Here is a 20,146-nt window from a genome sequence, read left to right as displayed (position 1 = left end):
CTCTAAGAAAATCACAATTTTAAAGAAAATTCTTTGCCGTGGGAAATATAATTTACTAGCTACTATAAGAATATTAAGGCTACATATAAAAGTTGTGAGTTTAACCTGTATTCTTTTAAATTATATGGGAAATTGAAAAAGAAAAACATGTCTAGTTTAATTATGTAGCATCAGAAACAAAGTGAGAAGAAAAAGAAAAATAGCCATAAACTCCCTTCTTGCTGCTCCATTCCATGGGTTACTATAAAGATCTACAGGTAAATACTTGCAACAATAAAGATATATTTAAAAAAACAATCTATAGGTAAAACCTTCACAGAAGTGGTCCAGTATTATCTATAAGTAAAGGAATTACGGGAAGAGTAAAGGATTAAAAGTGAAAAGACTTTATTTTGTAGTTATTTTGGAAATGTGTAACTGTGATCAGATAAATACACCTGTATGTTTTGCTTACATATACTTGTACACTGTTATATAACGTTCACTGCTTCTTCATGTACATTATTTCACTTGGTTTTCCTGATGCCCTTGTGAGGCAAGGGGAGGCAAATATTTTCCCATTTTATAAAGTGAAAACCAGATTCAGAGGTCACCTTGCCAGAGTAATTTTATTAGTTTATGGCAGTCACTGGCTGACTCCCCACCCATCCCCTACACCCAGCAGCTGCTCACATGGCAAACACCCGCATCACCAGGTCATGGGGCAAGTGGACGTGCTCCATGTGTGCCTTCTGCTGAGCTTTCCCTACAGGGCACTCTTCAGGACAGCAAACCCTCTATGCAAATGAGATTTCTCCTTTCAGGTGGAATGTGTTGAGAGGCAATGGAACATAAACTTGAAGGCTTGGATTTAGATCCTTTGCCAATGGCTAGCCATTGGGACCCAGAGCAAATCACTGAACATCAATATATTGGGATTGCAAAACAGGAGAAAGTTCTAGTGAAATATAGAGAGACAACCTAAGTAAAAGTGTTATTTGTGCCTGATATTATTAATTTTTTGAAAGTTGTCGTTTTAAAATTTGGCAGCATTTAATGTGAGACTAAAAATATCTTCAAAATCATTTATTTTTAGTAAGTAGTACACAATTCTGAAAATTAACTATAACCAGATTTTCATTCTCTATCAAGTAATATAAGAACAATAAACGCTGACTGGCAATATAATCAATGAAAAGAACAGAGAATCATTTGGTTGGATTACAACTGTTTTAAACATGTCTGAATTATCTCATAAAAAGAACCAAATAATCTGTTCAAGGCAACAATACACAATTAGTTTGCAAGTCAATAAACAACCTAAATTTTAAGTTCAATTTCCTCTTATAAAACAGTGAGGTACCTTGTCCAATAATGTAACTAACTGTATAACTTTTATACAACGTATACCTACAAAATTTATCCTTATTTATTAAAGCAGTGGCTTTAATATTTTCTTCACCACAACCGCGTGGAAAATATGTTCCACATCAAAATTCAGTGCGCGCATGCGCACACACGCACATGACCGAACACCAGCCTGTCAGCGGTTTAATACGACAGCTCCCAGTCTCTTATGTTTTCCTTTTTTAAAAATGCTGGCCACTCTCTAAATTGACACATAATCCAATTATGGGCTGCTGAAGTCAATTTGAAAAACACTTTATTTGAAAATTCTGAATACCACAAAATAAGATATTTAAAATGCTATTTACGAAAAGAGTAGTGGTTGCCAGGGTATATGGAGGCACAAATAGGCAGGACAGAGATTGTTTAGGGTAGTGCAACTATTCTGTATGGTACTGTAACAGTGGATACGTCGTTATACATTTGTCAAAACCCAATGAACATACACCACCAAGAGTGACCCTAGAGTGAACTATGGACTCTGGGTGACTATGATGTGATAATGCAGGTTCATCAATTGTAACAACGTCCCACTCTGGTGGGGAATGTTGATAATGGGGAGGCTGTGTATGTGGGGGACAGGGAGTATATGGGAAATCTCTGCACATTCTGCTCCATTTTTCTGTGAACCTATAACAGCTCTTAAGTTTATTAATTTTAAAGAATGCTATTTATATAAGCTTCAGTACATGAAATGTCCATTTATATATGGCTAAATTCCTTCTTGGGTTATTTAAAAATATACTTTACATACAATGTTAACTTTAATACTAATGCTTTATGCTTTTCAACATGTCATTATCTTATTTGAGTCTCAGAGTAATTCTGCTGGGTAAGTAAATCATAGCAAAGTGGATAATGCTAAAAGACTTGCTCCTGGTCTATGACAGATTAGACACTGAGTTGGGTCTAGAATCTAGGACTTTTTTTTTCCTTTATTGAATTTAGAGAGAGAGGAAGGGAGAGAGAGAGAGAGAGAGAGAGAGAGAAAGAGAAACATCAGTGACAGAGAACATCGACTGGCTGCCTCCTGCATGACCCTCCACTGGGGATCAGGCTCACAACCTAGGCATGTGCCCTGACCGGGAATTGAATCAGCAACCTCTTGGTGCATGGGTCGACGCTTGATCACTGAGCCATACCAGCTCGGTTTGAATCTAGGACGTTTTTTTTTTTTTTTTTTGTGGTATGTGCCCCTAGCGATAGCCGAACTCGGGACTCTCTGTTCCGCAGGCCGATGCTCAACCGCTGAGCCAAACTGGCCAGGGCAGAATCTAGGACCTTTGAGTTGAGTTACAAATCAAAGTCAAGACTCTTGAAAAAAGCCCTGGGCAGCGTGGTTCAGTTGGCTGGGTGTCACCCCATGCATCAGGAGGTTGCCAGTTTGATTCCTAGTGAGGGGTCCATGCCTGGGTTGTTACTCCATCCCCTGTAGGGGGCGTGCAGGAGGCAGCAGATGGATGTGCTCTCACATCAACATTTCTCTCTCTGGGAAAAAAAAAAAAAAAAAATCAATAAACTTCTTAAAAAAAAAAATTCTTAAAAATATGCTATCCCCTAACCTACTTGTTGACAACCTCTAAAGGGCATTGTCAGTATTTTACTTCTACAAACCAGGTTGCCTGGTAGGGTTAACCATTTTATGTGAGGACACAAAAGTAATCTAGAAGTATGACTGGTTAACCAGTATGCCTCATGCTGTAAGTCCTTCCTATCACTTTCCTACCAGGATATACCTTGTCATCATCTATGTAACCAAGCGCTACAGTAACAGGAAAAATATTAATTTGTGGGTAGTATAATAATTACCTCATGTCACTTTCTATATATCCTATGTAATCAGCAAGGGCTGAAGAGACTATCACAATCCCAGCATTTAGACTACTCTAGTACACTGAGAAGAATGTAAGAACATATACCTTAACTGCCCAAAACAGAACATGCCCTCCTTCATTTGCTATGGGAGCAACAGACTGCCAACAGTCCTTAAATGCTCTCAAATTCCTCTTCCTTCTATAAGAGAACGAGGATTCCAAGGGAAAGGACATACAGGGTTTGATCAAAACAGGCTGGTGATAAAGGCTGGTATTTAATTATAGCCACTGTAGGAAGTCTTGGCAGCAATAAAAGAAGTATGCACATTTTAAAGATGTCTGCCAGCTTAACTTTAACCCAGTAGCTCCGATCTTCAAGATCACATGATTCTTATATGGAAGTCATTTCAAAACACATCTGGCCCAAGTTTGGGAGTATCAATAAAAATTCAAGATGTAAATACCCTTTTGATCAATAAATTCCACTGCCAGAATTTGTCTTACACACATATTTGCACTCTGTAATTATCCTATGTACATATTTACTCAAGTATGCAAAGGTAAGTGTAAACAGATGCTCAACTGTTTGTAAGTGCATAAAACTGGAAACAATTTAGACATGCATCAGTAGGGGATTAGTTGGTAAAAACATTCACTGAGCTATTTTACTTTCTTTACCCTTGACTTCTACTATCCCAAACAAAGAATTACCACTATATTAAAGATACATTACTCACAGCCTCTGAGTTATCAATAAATGGATCTGTCTCATCATAGCCAAAGCCTATATCAATTAAATCTTGTAGCCGATCCTTCCGGTGTTTACGGGGTTTCCCACCCTGCAAAGAACAAATATGTTAGACTGATTCAGTACTCAAGCTATTTCCATGAAGTTAAAAAATACATGTCGGAAGGATCCCAAATAACCTCCCCTCCCCCAGGAGGTTGGATTTAAGTTCCCCCAATACCTTGAATGTAAATTGTGCTTAGGGACTTGCTCCCAAAAAGCAGAGTATGAAAAAGGGGAGCCAAAGTAACCTCACAAATAACCTGGCCAACGTTACCTAGCCAGGTGATCAAGGTCAACATCAACAGTGGTAAGTCAGTCATATTGATAGTACATACCTTGATATCATGCAATAAAAACGGCACTTTACCTTTGACCTCTTCCTCTCAAAAACCTATAATCTCAGTTATAAGTTAACAATGAGAAAAACATCATGACAAACTAATTTGAGGGACATTCTATAAATAACTGACCAATATTCCTCAAAGCTATCAAGATTACGAAAAACAAGGAAAACATGAAAAACTGTCACAGTCTAGATGAGCCTAAGGAGAGACATAGTGACTAAATGTGATGTAACCTGGATGGCATCCAGCAACTAAAAAAGAACATTAATGGAAAACTAGTAAAATCTGAAGAAAGCATGCAGTTTAATTAATAATAATGTACCAATGCTGGTTTGTTAGAGGTAACAAATGTCCTACACAAATGAAAGATGTTCTAGGGGAGAGTGGGTGAGGACTACATAGGAACTCTATTATTTTTGCAACTTACCTATAAATCCAAATTATTCTTACTTTTTAAACTGTCACAGAATTATACTTGGACAAACAAGAACACAAAAAATGAGTGCATGCAAAGCTAGTGAGATCTGAATAAGGTCTGTAGTCTAGTTAATTGTACTGTGCCAGTAACAATTTCCTAGTTTGATAACTATACTTACGTGAAGGATATTACCACTGAGAGAAACTGGGTGACGGGTATAAGGGACCTCTCTATACTATTATCTGCAGCTTCTTGTGAGTCGATAGTTCTTTCTAAATAAAATTTTTTTTAAAATTTATTTTTCTTCATTGATTTTTAGAGAGAGAGGAAGGGAGAGGGACAGAGAGAGAGATAGAAACATCCGTGAGAGAGAAAATAGACCGGCCGCCTCCTACATGCCCCACACTGGGGATTTGGCCCACAACCTGGGCATGTGCCTTGACTGGGAATCGAACCAGCGACCTCTTGGTGCATGGGTCAATGCTCAAACACTGAGCCACACTGGCCGGGCTAAATAAAAAGTTTTTAAAAAAGTAAAATAAAAACAAAAACAAAAAGAACCAGTTAGTGTAGATTTCACTTTCCACGTCACACTTTATGGAGCCTTTTAACTCTGGCTGATTACAGTATAAAGAACTCATTCTAGCCCGAGCCGGTGTGGCGCAGTGGACTGAGCATCGTCCCACGGACTGAAAGGTCCTTGTTCGCTTCCCAGTCAGGGCACATGCCTGGATTGCAGGCTCGATCTCTAGTAGGGGGCGTGCAGGAAGCAATCAATCTATGTATCTCTCTCACGTCGATGTTTCTCTCTCTCTACCCCCCTTCCCCTCTCTCTTTAAAAAAAAAAAAAAAAATCAATAAAAACATATTTAAAAAAAAAGAACTCATTCTATCTTAGGTATAAAATGTTACACATGGCCCTGGCCAGTTTGGTGCAATCGTTGAGATCTTGAGCATCAACCCGAGGACTGGAGAGTCTCAGGTTTGGTTCCCGGTACCTCGGGTTGCCGGTTCGTTCCCCAGTCCTGGTTGGGGTCCTGCAGGAGGCAGCCAATCCATGTGTCTCTCTCTCTTTCTCTTTCTACCTCTCTCCTTCCCTCCCCCTCTATTAAAAAAAAAAAAAATCATTGGAAAAATATCCTCCTGTGAGGATTAAAACAAAGTTATATGTATTCTAAAGGTTACATACTATAAGCTTGTTATAAGTAGTTTAAGTGAGCAGGAAGCCTAAAATTATTGTGGCACTACACTACTAAAAAAAGTATTTAAAAGACATTCAAATTTACTCACTTAAATTCAACTATACTTTCTGAACATCTAACACCTCCCGCCCCTGCTTTGGTGCAGGAGTGGGTGTGAGGGAGAGGTGCTGAGAGAGAGAAGGGAAAACTCTTAGTGCTAAGGATTCTGCCTACCAACATGTCAGCACTGAGCCACAGCAGGTCCTACAGACAGAAGATCCAAGATGTGAATTTCTCATTCAGTTTCAATTCTTACAGTGCATTTCTCTCAATAAAAAGTGGATTCTAATGGTGAAAGATGGATACTTTTTGTGTAATGTGGCTCTTAAATATAAAAAAATTGCTTCACCTTATTTCTAAAAGTAAAGAAATAGTGATGTTTTCTGGTGTTCAATAGAGAAAATGGTTATGCCAAACTTACTGAGCGGTGTCTCTGACATAATGTCATCCTTTTCTAAATACTTTACAAACATATTTCTGACTATATGCTATGTTTGTACATCTTACATTCCGATGTTTAAAAACCTAACCCCTAGACTGGCTGGCGTGGCTCAGTGGACTGAGCACTGTCCCATGGACTGAAAGGTTCTGGCTGGATTCCAGGTCAGGGCACATGCCTGGGTTGTGGGCTTGATCCCCAGTAGGGGGCGTGCAGGAGGCAGCCAATCGATGTTTCTCTCTCACATTGATGTTTCTGTCTCTCTAAAAAAATAAAATCAATAAAAATATATTTTAAAAATAATCAATAAAAATGTATTTTAAAAAAGAACTTATGCTACAGAAAGCAACAGATTAAATGTCAGAAAGAGTTTAAATTTAAGTACTAAAAGTCTTGTCCTGAAGGAATTTAAAACAAGATAATCTACACAAATTTACTGCACATATCAAGTGCCAGTCTTCATGGATTTTATAGTATTGCAGGGAGGAGAAAAATTAAACAAATAATTACAGTTGTGATAAAGGGTAGAAAGAAAAATGTAACTGGTACTTTTTTAACAGAGGACCTAATCAAGGCTTCCCTGAAATATTTATGCTCAGACAAGGATGAGTGGAAGTAACAGCTAGTAGAGGCCACTGGAAGGATTAGAACAGGAAAGTAACCTGACAAGATTAGTGCTTAATAAAATCATTCTGGCTACAGTGGTGGGGAATGAACACAGTTGGGGAGGAGATCAGTTAGGAGACAGAAACATGCAGATATTTATAAGAAAGTCACAAGTAATGGGGCACAAAATTATATTTAAGTACTGATGATGATGATGATGATGATGATAGTTACCATTCACTGAATGCTAACTTTGCATTAGCACCTATACTAACTACAACTATCCATTATTTCACATTTGACAAATGGGGAAAAACTAAAGCTTGGAAAGGACAAATAACTTGTCTAGGTTCACACAGAAAGTAACAGAGCCAATCTTCAAACTAATGACTGTCTGACTCCCAAGTGCCATTCCATTAAAAATTCTATTAGAGAAGTTGTAGAAACTCTGGGGTCATTCTTCCACTTGGAGACACCTTATACTCAATACCCAAACTGCAAGCCGTCTTCACTGTCATTCACCTACAAATTAACTTCTCCCACTTGACATGCTCATTTTATTCATTCTATTTTTCTGTCTCAAAACATTATTATTTGCTAAAAAAAAAAAAATGACTGGTGATACCAAGTGTTAACAAGAAAGGGCAGGAACTGAAACTCTCCTGCATAGCTGACACAAAATGATACACCCACTTTGAGTCTGTTTCTGTTTTATTAGTTCACTGATTTTGTTCTTTAGATTCCACATATTAAATGAAACATATACTACTTGTCTTTCTCTCTCCAACTTATTTCACTCAGCATAATACCCTCCAGGTCCATTCATGTTGTCCCAAATGTAAGATTTCTTTCTTTTTTTTACAGTCAAGTAACATTCCATTTTATATATGTACCCAGAGCAGCTTTATTCACACCAATCAAAAATGGAAGACAACCCATCCTCCAGTGAATGTCCGGATTACTACACAACAACAAAGAGGAAGAAACTACTGATACACGCAACACATGGATGAGTTTCAGAAGCATTATGCTAAGTGAAAGAAGTATAAAACTTAAGATTCCATTTACAGGAAACTCTAGAAAAGGCAAAAAAAAAAATTACAAAAGCTACAGTGACAGGAAGTAGATCAGTAGTTGCCAGAAGTCAGAGCTGGAGGGAGAGGATTACCTGTAGAGAAATAAAAGGGAACTTTCTGGGGTGATGAAATTGTTCTTATCATGGTTGTGATAGTGGTTACAGGGCTGTGTGCATTTGTCAAAACACATCAAACTGCACACTTAAAATAGATAAATTGTGTTTATTTTAATTATAGTCAATAATGCTGCTTTTTAAAATCCCTTGTCATTATTTACACTTCAATTCTCTCCTTCCACAAAGTTTTGTTCCTATGGTTATTCGCACCCACAGCTTTCTTTCCACTCTGCCATGGCTATAATGCTGTTGTTTTCCACTTAAACGTGATGAATGCCTTCATCAGCCTCTCCTTCCTTAGCCTCAATTTATCCTACATAATATCATGTGATTAATGTTTCTAAAATACCATTCATATCATCTCCCTGCTCAAAGTGCTTCAGAAGCATCCTACCTATTATAAGATAAATCCAAAACCCTTACTATGGCATTAATAAAATGCTTTCTCCATGTTGACTCAAACTAACTTTCCAACTTTTTTCTTACAATTTTCCATCTTGGACACTTTGATCCATTCAATCTGTCTATACACTCTCCCCAAACACATTGCTTACCTTTCCTCATTCTTTCCCTTTACTTGGAATAATCTCTTAATCCTCTCTAAATTCTCCCACCTTCACAGCTCAGCCCAAGTTTTAAATCTTTTCTCCATGATGCTTTCTACTTAAAATCACAATGATCTGTTTCTGCTGTACCAACATATTTTTTTTATCTAGGCACTAGCTGCCTATAAGATTTACCTAGGGAAAACTAAAAAAAAAACGAATATGTTCTGTTGTAATAGGCAGATTCAGACATAGGCATAAGTACAAATAACTTATATAATTTATATATAATTAGAGATTTAGGAACATTTAAGTCTAGTCAAGGTGACCAGTAGTTACCACAGGAAACTTTGGCTGTTAATAGTTCTGAGTCCATAATCTAATGTATGCAGTAAATGATTAAATAAGTAAATGTGAATCTTATCAATGATAAACAAAATGTCTAAAGCTTTACTTATTTATAATATCCTTGGGTGAGGATTTAAAAAAATAAAAGTTAAAAAAAAAAAAAGCCCGCTGGTGTGGCTCAATGGCTGAGCATTGACCCATGCACCAAGAGGTCACCGGTTCGATTCCTGGTCAGAGCACATGCCCATGTTGTGGGACCGAACCCGGGGCGGGGCATGTAGGAGGTGGCCAATCGATGTTCTCTCTCATCGATGCTCCTGTCTCTCTCTCTCCTTCTCCCTTCCCCTCTCTCTAAACAAATCAACAAAGAAAAAGAAAAATTTTTTAATAAATAAATAAAAAGAAAAGTTCTGAAAGGATAATTACCAAACCATTAACAGTGGTTTTACCTGGCAGTGGGCTTATAAATGATCAGGGGATTTTTATTTTCTTCTCTTTGTTTATCTGCATTTATACATTCTTTTTCTGTTGCTGTTAATCCTCACCCAAGGATATTTTTTCCACTGATTTTTAGAGAAAGTAGGAGGGAGGTGGGGAAGGGAGCGAGAGAGAAACATCGATGTGTCTCACATTGAATGATTGTCTCCCGCATGTGCCCTGACAGGGCTAGGAAAGAACCTGAGACCCTTTGTGTGCAGGCCAATGCTCTAACCACTGAGCAACAGCTGTCAGGGCAATGTCTACACCCTTTACAGTACGTTGAAATATGTAAATAGGTCTCTGGGACAGAAACCTCAAACAGTGATTATTTCTGAGGACACCAGTGATTATTTCTAAGGGGTAGGAAGAAGATTTACTTTTCATCATATTACCTTTTGTATCTTGAATTTTTATCAAGTACATGTATCACCCACTCAAGAAACTTTATTTTCTTGCTCTGGCACACCACATGTTTAATAACGTTCAGTTACTGACTCCAATCCCACTATGGGGCAAGAGCTCTGGATAACCTGTATTTGACACACCCATGTCTGAGCAGCTCTTCCTTAAATCCCTGTGCAATAGACAGGGTTACACAGCCTTTGCTCTACCTGCTAATGGCTTTCTGCCAAAGCATTTACTGTCGGGCACATCCAGCTACTTCCTTCAACACACAGGCCACCAGTTTTCTGGCCTCAGTTTACTTTTCCTCACCTTTGGGCCTTACCTGAAAAAACTTCTCCCCTGGCCTGCCTCCTGCCTTCCCCCTCCCCTTCTACATTCTCTAATTTCAATTCTCTAGTTCTCCAATTATGTAAAACACCAGTGACATGCAATGGTATAAAACTGGAACCAACTTCTGACAGTTGCCAAAAAAGCACAAACCAGTTAATTCACAAATATTAAAGTTTCACCTAAAGGAACTCAAAATAGATCGGCAAAGGGTTATTGTATAGTGTCTTCTCCATAGGCTTATTTTGAAGTGTTCCCTTTTTCAGCATCTTTAGAAAGAATATTCCTTGCAGCAGAATCAAAGTCTTACTTGATAAATTATCTGGATCTCTGCAGTTGATGTTAAAAGTTTACACAATAAATACATCTTATAAAAATAAAAAACTTGTTGCATCTAAAATGAAGAAACCCCTTTAATTCTATTCCCTTAGGGCATTAGTTCACTATGACTCAGAAGAAAATTACTTACTGAGTCATTAATACCTGTTTAACTTGATATTCAGTGTTTCAAACTAATGTATTCTGATTACACTGTAACACTAAGCTGGAAAACATACAAATAAACAAGATATTCTTGGTACAGGACCCCTTATTGCCTTCAGGAAATAAGAAATTTAACTAGTAACCAACATTCACTGATCACCTACAAAAAACAGAGCACACATGACACTAATTGCTAAGACTCCAGTCTCATAATTAAGAAGAAAATATACCCTGATCACAAAGCTTCCCGATTTGTCCTAGTCCTGTCACAACCTAATCTTTCTCCACTTCTGCTGATTTTCTTAACCTGCCAATAGAAAAGGGTAGAGATTTAAGTCAGTGGAAAGACAGCCAAGAGCTGATTTCACAGCACAGAAATAGTATACCCAGATTTCTATAATCACCACTTACAGACACGGGGCCTTCCCCCAATACTCTAAAACTGCTGGTTCTCAATTGTTCCTAAGGGATTTAAGGAAGCTAAAAAGAGTTGTTCGGCTCAAAGAGGCCAAGGAATTAAAAGGGCAAGTCATGGCAAGTGATTATAATCAGTAACTGCAATAAAGAAACTATTATTTCAGTTCAGAATTCTTCCCTGCCCTCTTTAACATCCCCCTCAGTTTGTTTTAAAATGTTACTATTTTAGCCCTGGCCAGTTTGGCTCAGCAGTTAGAGCGTCCGCCTGCGGTCCAGAGAGACCCGGGTTCGGTTCCCGCTAAGGGCATGTACTTCGGTTGCAGTTTGTCCCCGGCCCTGGTTGGTCGTGCGGGTGGCAGCCACTCGATGTGTCCCTTCACATCGATGATTCTCTCTCTCTCTCCCTTCCTCTCTCTCCCTCCCATTCTATCTGTACAAAAAATGGAAAAATACCCTCGGGTGAGGATTAAAAAAAAAAAAAAAGTTACTATTTTATGTTTTTATTGTATATGTAATACCATACTGTCCTTGGTCTATAGAAACTAAATACACTGTTATTTGTGCTTTGTAAATAGAATTTATTTTGTGGTAGTGGTAACAAGTTTGTCCAAACTTCTTTACTCAAAGCCCTACCAAGTTGATCCTAGTGACCAGACACAACATAGGCCAAAACAAACAGGAAAACCAGCCAAGGAAGTTCCAAAAAAAGCTGTAACCCCTTGGCACATGTGGATGATCAACTAATAATGTGAGTAACTGACAGAATTCTTAAAACTCCCAGAAAGAGTACATAAGTGCTTTCTAACACCCACTTATGTCAGTCTTTTATTTGAGGACACTTTCTAAACAACCCATAATTATTTTAAGTATAAAAATATATATCCTTTCCACTCAGTTGAGTAGTACTTACTATGAAGGAGTCACTCATTGGAAATTGTATAGTTATTCCAAGATACTGCCATTCTTTAAAACCTGTCTGAACAACATCAGTTTTAAAGCCACACCCAAAAAAGAAAAAAGAAAAATCAAGATTTTTTACAAATATGCTTTGTTTTTCTAAAATATGTTTTTATTGCCCTGGTCGGTTTGGCTCAGTGGTTAGAGCATCGGCCTGTGGTCCAGAAAGACCCGGGTTCGGTTCCTGCTAAGGGCATGTACCTCGGTTGCAGTTTGTCCCCGGCCCTGGTTGGGTCGTGCAGGTGGCAGCCACTTGATGTGTCCCTTTCACATAGAAGTTTCAATCTCTCTCTCTCTCTCTCTCTCTCCCCCTCCCACTCTATCTGAACAAAAAACGAAGGAATGTCCTCGGGTGAGGATTAAAAAAAAAAAAGATATGTTTTTATTAATTTTTTAGACAGACAGAAACATTGATCAGCTGCCTCCTGTGCTCTCCCCACTGGGGATTGAGCCCACAACCCAGGCATGTTCCCTGACTGGGAATCGAACCTCTCATTCCATGAGACAATGTTCAACCACTGAGCACACTGGCCAGGCTATACTTCAAGTAAAAACAATGTTACTTCCATTTGCTCAACTGTTTTACTTATAAGACGACTCAAAAATTACTTTCATAGCATCAAATATACCCTTATCCTTCCCTTTAAAATAAATACAAGCCCGACGAGTGTGGCTCAGTGGTTGAGCACAGACCCATGTACCAAGAGGTCGTTAGTTTGATTCCTGGTCAGGGCACATGTCCAGGTTATGGGCCAAATCCCCAGAGAGGGGCATGCAGGAGTCAGCCAATGTTCTCTCTCATTGATGTTTTTATCTCTCCCTCTCCCTATCTCTCTCTCTAAAATCAATAAAAAGAGTAGAGGAAAAAAGTCTACACAGTATAATAAGTAGATTTTAAAGTCATGTGATTTCATAAATGCTAATAAATGCCTGACAGAATATATATCTTCCTATTCAGTCATTCAGATTCAAATAGTCTTAACTCAGCCCCTGCTAGACACCAGGTAGTGTGCTAAGCCCTTTCATTTAGATTACTGAATTTATGTCCAATTCTAGGATAACATGATCTTTCAAGATGGCTGAGGTAACAGTGAGGAAAAAAAACACAAAACACTACAAGAAATCTTCCAATCATCTGTCCTAGAAGGCTTAGAAAATAAATCTACACCCACCAAACCCAACTTCATTCCCTGTTCTAGAATTCATTCCCTGTTCCAGAACATATATGGCCTTAGAAAAGGCATACTCGACCTAGAAACCATTTAAACTAGGATATGTAGCCTAAATATCTGGAACCTTCAAACTGGGAATAAGGAAAGGCAGGGGGCCTATTTAAAGTGTATCCTGCTCTGGCTGGTTTGGCTCAGCGGTTAGAGCATCAGCCTGCAGACCAGAGAGGCCTGGGTCCAGTTCCCACTAAGGGCATGTACCTCAGCTACAGTTTGTCCCCGGCCCGGCTGGGGTCGTGTGGGTGGCAACCAGTCGATGTGTCTCTCTCACATCAATGTCTCTCTTCTTCCCTCTCTCACTCCCGCTCTGTCTCAAGATAAATGCAGCCCTGGCCGGTTTGGCTCAGCGGTTAGAGCGTCAGCCTGCGGTCCAGAGAGACCCGGGTTCGGTTCCCGCTAAGGGCACGTACCTCAGTTGCAGTTTGCCCTCGGCCCTAGTTGGGTCGTGCGGGTGGCAACCACTCGATGTGTCCCTTTCATGTCGATGTTTCTCTCTCTGCCTCTCTCTCCCTCTCACTCTAACTGAACAAAATAAAAACAAAACAAAAAAAATGCCCTCAGGTGAGGATTAAAAAAAAAAAAAAAAAAGATAAATGCAAATATGTCCTCGGGTGAGAATAAAAAATAAAATACTAATAATAAAAACAAATAGACAAAGTGTATCCTGTTTACCTCCTACAGTTACTAAGACAAATTTGGAGCCCACAGAGTAGTAGAAATGCCAAAACTTGGACCTACCTATTTAATAAGATTTATGTATAACAACCAATTTAGCAAACACTAGTAGTATCCTTTCCTCCCCCCAAAATTTAGCAACTGATGTTGAATATGCACTGTCACATCACCTAAAAAGCAACATAACAGGAAATAGGACATAGGTAATAAAATTAGGACAGGATGGGGAAAGAAAACCCAACCATTTAATACAGGGTACTCCTTTTACAAGTTTATACTCCCTGTAATTTTTGTTATCACTGCTTTTCAACTAACAGATCTGTCTCAATCCTTCTAACCCGAGCAACTGCTACAAGAGAAAGGACACATCCCACACGCTAGTTATCCTTCTCTTCTCCTGTAAGTGGTAGCCTCCACGCAAATCCTCTCCAGCACAGGCAACAACTACACATGCGAAAGACCACAGAAAGCTCATAAACTTGCCACTCGGGCCTTCCACCAACCACCGAATTCATCACGAACATCCCCCGTTATCTTTGCTCAAATCTGGAAACTCCCAATTGAATTAACTTGCTCAGTTCTCTGCAACTTCTTACAAACACATTCTCCTCCACAGTGGAAATTGCATTTCCTCCCACATATACCACCAACCACTCTGCTCACAGAGAAGAAAAGGGAAAATGTAAAAGTAGATGGACTGATGAGTTAAATATATCAGGAAAAAAGCAGTAAAGTAAGTTCACTAAGGTCTCAAACAAGGTCTTGAGAATTTGGCCCAAAGATGTATTTTGTTTGGCCCACTAGGTGTTCTAATTAGAAACCAACATTTAAAATGAAGAAAAAATGGGAGAAAACGGGAGACATCTGTAATACTGTCAATAATAAATTAAAACTAAAAAAAGATGTTAAGGAAACTTGGCTTGGGGTAGTGAACACACAATATAATATACAGATGATGTATTCTGGAACTGTACACCTGAAATCCATTGGTTAATAATTTTATTAACCAATGTCACCCCAATGCATTCAATAAAGAGGTTAAAAATAATAAATAAATAAAAGAAAAGAGATGTTAAAGGAACCTCAGCCCACATTCTGGGAAAGTAACAAAGGGATGGAGCTGAGTAGCAGCTGGCCCCCTAGACAGGGCACATGCTATCTGCTGTTTGGGACAATTGCCCATATTTATTGTCCATCTGGTCTACTTTACTTGAGCAGCAAAAATCTTGGAGACGTGAACTGGCTACTCCTGAACTACAGGACAGTAAACCAAGTCAATAAGAATTTTCCTTTGTTGTTTAAGAGTGATCTTTTGGCCCTGGCTGGTTTCGCTCAGCGGTTAGACCGTCCGCCTGCGGTCCAGAGAGGCCCGGGTTCGGTTCCCGCTAAGGGCATGTACCTCGGTTGCAGTTTTTCCCCGGCCCTGGTTGGTTGTGTGGGTGGCAGCCACTCGATGTGTCCCTTTCACATCGATGTTTCCCTCTCTCTCTCTCACTCTCTCTCCCTCCCACTCTTGTCTGTACAAAAAATGGAAAAATGTCCTCGGATGAGGATAAAAATAAATAAATAAATAAATAAATAAAGAGTGATCTTTTGTAATAGCCTACACTGGACAAGGTATCTTCTCCCAGGTCACTTTTGGCCTGATGATTTTCTTAAAAGGTTCCAAATAACTTCTTGTGGTCATTAAGAAGACCACAACCAGCCCTGACTAGGTTTGGCTCAGCGGTTAGAGCGTTGGCCTGTGGTCCAGAGAGACCCGGGTTCGGTTCCCGATAAGGGAGTGTACCTCGGTTGCAGTTTGTCCCCGGCCCTGGTTGGTCGTGTGGGTGGCGGCCACTCGATGTGTCCCTTTCACATCGATGTTTCTTTCTCTCTCTCTCTCTCTCTCTCTGTCTTCCTCTCTCTGTACAAAAAATGGAAAAATGTCCTCGGGTGAGGATAAAAAAAAAAAAAAAGAAGAAGACCACCAATAGTTAAGAAGAATCAGTTAGCCCTGGCCAGTTTGGCTCAGCGATTAGAGTGTCAGCCTGCAGTCCAGAGAGACCCGGGTTTGTTTCCCGCTAAGGGCACGTACCTCAATTGTAGTTTTTGTTCTCGGCCCTGGTTGGGTTGTGCAGATGGCAACCAATCGATATGTCCCTTTCACACTGATGTTTCTCTCTCTCTTCCTCTCTCTCTCTCCCACTCTATCTGAACAAAAAATGAAAAAATGTCCTTGGGTGAGGATAAAAAAAAAAGAATCGGTTAGATGTGGCTTAAGGACGAAAGATATAAAGGTCATTTGGAATAGAATGCCTGAGCTAAAAGATCAAAATCAGTGGAGTATTCCATAGATACTTATGTTAAAAAGAATTTATGACACGTACAGAATAAGACAGAGTAGTTCTCCAGAAGAGTGGTATGTTCAAGTGACTAAACAGTATTTCACAATTAGATAGCACTTTCAATATTTCAAGCACTTTCAATATTCAAAATATTGTTTTTTTCATCTGATGTTGATACAACTCTTATGCTATAAGATTGGCTAAGCAGCTCTTATTGCATCTCACAGGTACCAAAGCATAAAAAAGCCAAGAGCCTTCACTAAGGTCACCCTAGTTAATATGGCAAAGATAGGATCAGAATCAAGTCCTGTGCTCCTTCCACTACAATACACTACCATTACTGCCTCTTGTCCACTGCTATCCTACAAAGGGTAGAAAAGCTATCCCAGAGATTGCACACATGTGGTTCAACAGGAGACTGGAAGTATCCATTCAACGACTCTGCACCAAAGTCTCCAAAATTCATTCTGATTTCAAGAACAGAACTGGCCCTTCAATCACTTTCAAATCCCCAAAGGAGAGTCATTCATTTCCATAGGAACTGCTTGGCACTGCATTTGTGTATCATACATATCTCTTGTGTTACCAATTATTTTGAAAGTTTTCCCAGGAGAGGACAACTGTTATGCCCTTTTTTATGTCCAGTGTAAATGCTCAAATACTTTATTATTTATACACAAAATTAAACAAATAACTCATCTCTCATTCCAAGAAACAAAGGCTAGAAGCAACCTTCAGTAATTTTAAGATATAATAAAAAAAAGACATCTTAATTATAATATGAAGGAAACAAAGATAAGAAGAAAAGGTAGTTAGGGAATACAAGTTTGATTTGCGTTTTATAAATCTCAAAAAAACTGCACCCTCTTTTTTCTCATCAACTAAAAAAAATTAGAAAAAGAACAATCTCGCTTTGGTGGGTTAACATTTTGCAAGATTTTATAAATAATATTTTTAAAACTTTCTTTTACTTAAAAATATAAATATTTCGTATATGTATAAGCATACATATAGACATCTAGATTTGCTACCCCTAAACACCAATAAAAATCTTTGTTTTAGCCTAATGATTTTTTTTTTTTTCAATCCTCACCCAAGGATATGTTTATTGATTTTAGAGAAGAAGGGAGGAAGAGAGAGAGAAACATCAGTGTGTGAAGAGAAACACTGATTGGTTGTCTCCCATATGCTCCCTGACTGGGGACAGAACCCACAACCTAGGTAGAATGTGCCCTGATTGGGAATTGAACCAGCAACCTTTTGGTATACAGAACCACGCTCCAATCAACTGAACCACCGGGCCACGGCCCTAATGATTTTCATAAAAGGTTCCAAATAATTTGTTATATATATTTAATACTCATAATATTCATGGCATTCTTTTAGGTTTATGAGGCAGGACATTTTAAATCTTAGAATGAAAATAAACTAAAATTTAAATCTAGAGAATAAATACAGTCCCTTAATTTGGATTAGAACAATAGTAACATTATCCCTGCACAATGACAGTACCTGGATATATACCAGTTATTTGGAACTCAATTTTACACATCAACCAATTTCATAACACTGGATTTTCTATGTCAAGCACTATCTAAGGACTCTCAGCAAGACTCATACCATACTACTAATAATTTACTACAGCACTATTTACAAGAGCAAATTTTTGAAAACCTAAATCATTGGGGTCTGGTTAAACAAACTGTGATATGTCCATACAATGGAATACCATGCAACCTTAAAGAGAGAGAGAGAGAGAGCGAGCAAGCTCTTTGTATGTTGTATTTGTTTTTAATCCTTGATTTAAAAATGATTCATGGTTTTAACGTTGCTTAGTTTCAGTTTGAAGTGTAACTTTCACTAATAACAAATAAAAAGAAAAGATTTACTCCAAAAAAGAAACAAATAAATAAACACAATCTACTATGGCATAGAATATTAAAAGTACATAAATTTTTAAGGTACGACACTTTCAAAGAAATTTCATGCTGCTCTAATTCTGATCCCTGGGGCCTAGAAGTACACACATTCATTCTTTTAAACTCTTAAAAGGCAGGAAGGGTTAAGAACTACTACATCAAGTGCACTGAAGTAGCATTCTCAATGGCAGTGGAAAGGGCAAAGAATTAGAGCCAGACAGACCTGAATATGCAGCCTAGTTCTTGCCACTGTGTGACCTTAGATCAGTTATTTAACCTTAAGCTCAGAGCCTCAGATTCTTGATCTGCAAAATGTGGTCAATACCACTTACCTTGTAGTTGTGTTACAAGGATTGGAGATAATATATGTTAAGCAAACTGCCTGACTCTAGAAGGAATAAAATAATGACGGCTATCATTATAGCCATCATACACCTAGCAGAATCTTTATTTGACTATTTATAACCATTTATTTGAATTCAATTTGTGAGAACAAGGTGGGCAATGGGTATTATACACATTCTCAACCACTCACAGAAAGAAAATAGGCCAACAGGATCAAATTACCTAAGCGAATACTTTATTATACTTACATATTTCATTTCAAACTTCTTAGCCAACATTTCCACTTCTTGCCTCTCTTGATGCTCATCATTAAATGGGCCTTCTGTGTGAATGGGCTTCTTCTGATTCAAAGTGAGTGGGAAAAGAAATAGAAGTATTAGACTAATTCAGAGTTGAATATATCCTTAAATTTAATGAGAATCAATTTTTCCAAATGTTAACAAATAAGTTAGAATAACTAGAAAGAAATGGCTTGTTTTGTTTTTTTCTTAGTAAAAAATATTTAATTTTAATGGACTCTTATGCATTCTATAGTTTTTTAGTGGTTAAGAATTTAACAATGCAAACTGTCTCCACTGTAAAATGATCATATGATCATCCCATCCAATGGAAGGCAAAAGAACCCCAAGAAAATAGATAAAAATAAAAATCCCACTTTTAAGTCTAGTTTGAGATTGTCCCAACAAAGATTAACTGCTCTGGTCAGGAAATGCTTCTAAAGGGATCTCTATGTTATTAATTTTGAGTCAGCATTTAATCATCTGCACTGTGTTATCACTAAATTATCTATTGCTGCTTTGACTTTCTGCTAAGGCCTAGCATCAACCTCTACATCCTGTCAATGGATGTCCATTCAGGGAATTCTTTCTACTTTTAAACAAAGCTAGAAAAGTGAAATTGTTGCAAATAAAAAACATTACATGTTTACTTCTAGCAGGGGAAAATGAAAATTTATTATATTACATGTTTTTTAAAAAACACACACACAGCTAGGATCCCACATTTTCCATCTTTACCAAAATAAAATATAAACAAATAAAACAAACAAAAAGATAAATCACATCCTTTACTCAAGTTTACTATTTTAGCAGACAGATTTCATATATATGGTTTTTCAATATACAAAAAAGCCACAACAAGGAGCTGCAAGACAATTGACTAGAAAGTTATTTTTTTTTTTAAGGAGGCTAGATGTTTTTACTTAAGTAGCATCTTCAAGTAATTAAAAATTAAAGTATGTAACAGCTGAAATAATGGATACAGATTTGATTGACCCTGAAGGGCAAGAAAGAAAAAAATGCAAAAAGGACAAATATTTGCACACTTTGGAATTGAGACACTTCATTCTGGATACAAAGGCTGAGATATAATCAGTCTAAAAAATATGACAGAAAAAATGGACAAATGAATACAAAACAACTCATCATACCTAGGGCATTTAGAATAAAGGGATACTCCT

The 20,146-nt window shown here is 38.0% G+C and overlaps 1 protein-coding gene across 1 annotated transcript in view; it reads right to left on the bottom strand.

The window, feature by feature from the left end:
• UBN2 (ubinuclein 2) overlaps positions 1-19,046 on the bottom strand; it is a 65,848-nt gene extending 46,802 nt beyond the window's left edge. Inside the window, exons 1-3 of the mRNA XM_036246263.1 lie at positions 18,936-19,046; positions 12,146-12,211; positions 3,938-4,039 (exon numbers count right to left, since the gene is read on the bottom strand). Coding sequence (XP_036102156.1) covers positions 3,938-4,039; positions 12,146-12,211; positions 18,936-18,965 — 198 coding nt within the window. The 5' untranslated portion in view covers positions 18,966-19,046. The remainder of the gene's footprint in view (positions 1-3,937; positions 4,040-12,145; positions 12,212-18,935) is intronic.
• Between the last annotated feature and the right edge of the window lie 1,100 nt (positions 19,047-20,146).

This window comes from Molossus molossus, unplaced genomic scaffold, assembly GCF_014108415.1.
Source record: "Molossus molossus isolate mMolMol1 unplaced genomic scaffold, mMolMol1.p scaffold_m16_p_7, whole genome shotgun sequence".
In the NCBI taxonomy this organism is placed as follows: Eukaryota; Metazoa; Chordata; class Mammalia; order Chiroptera; family Molossidae; genus Molossus; species Molossus molossus.
Note: the sequence above shows the minus strand (reverse complement) of the source record. Positions and strands in the feature narration are given on the sequence as shown.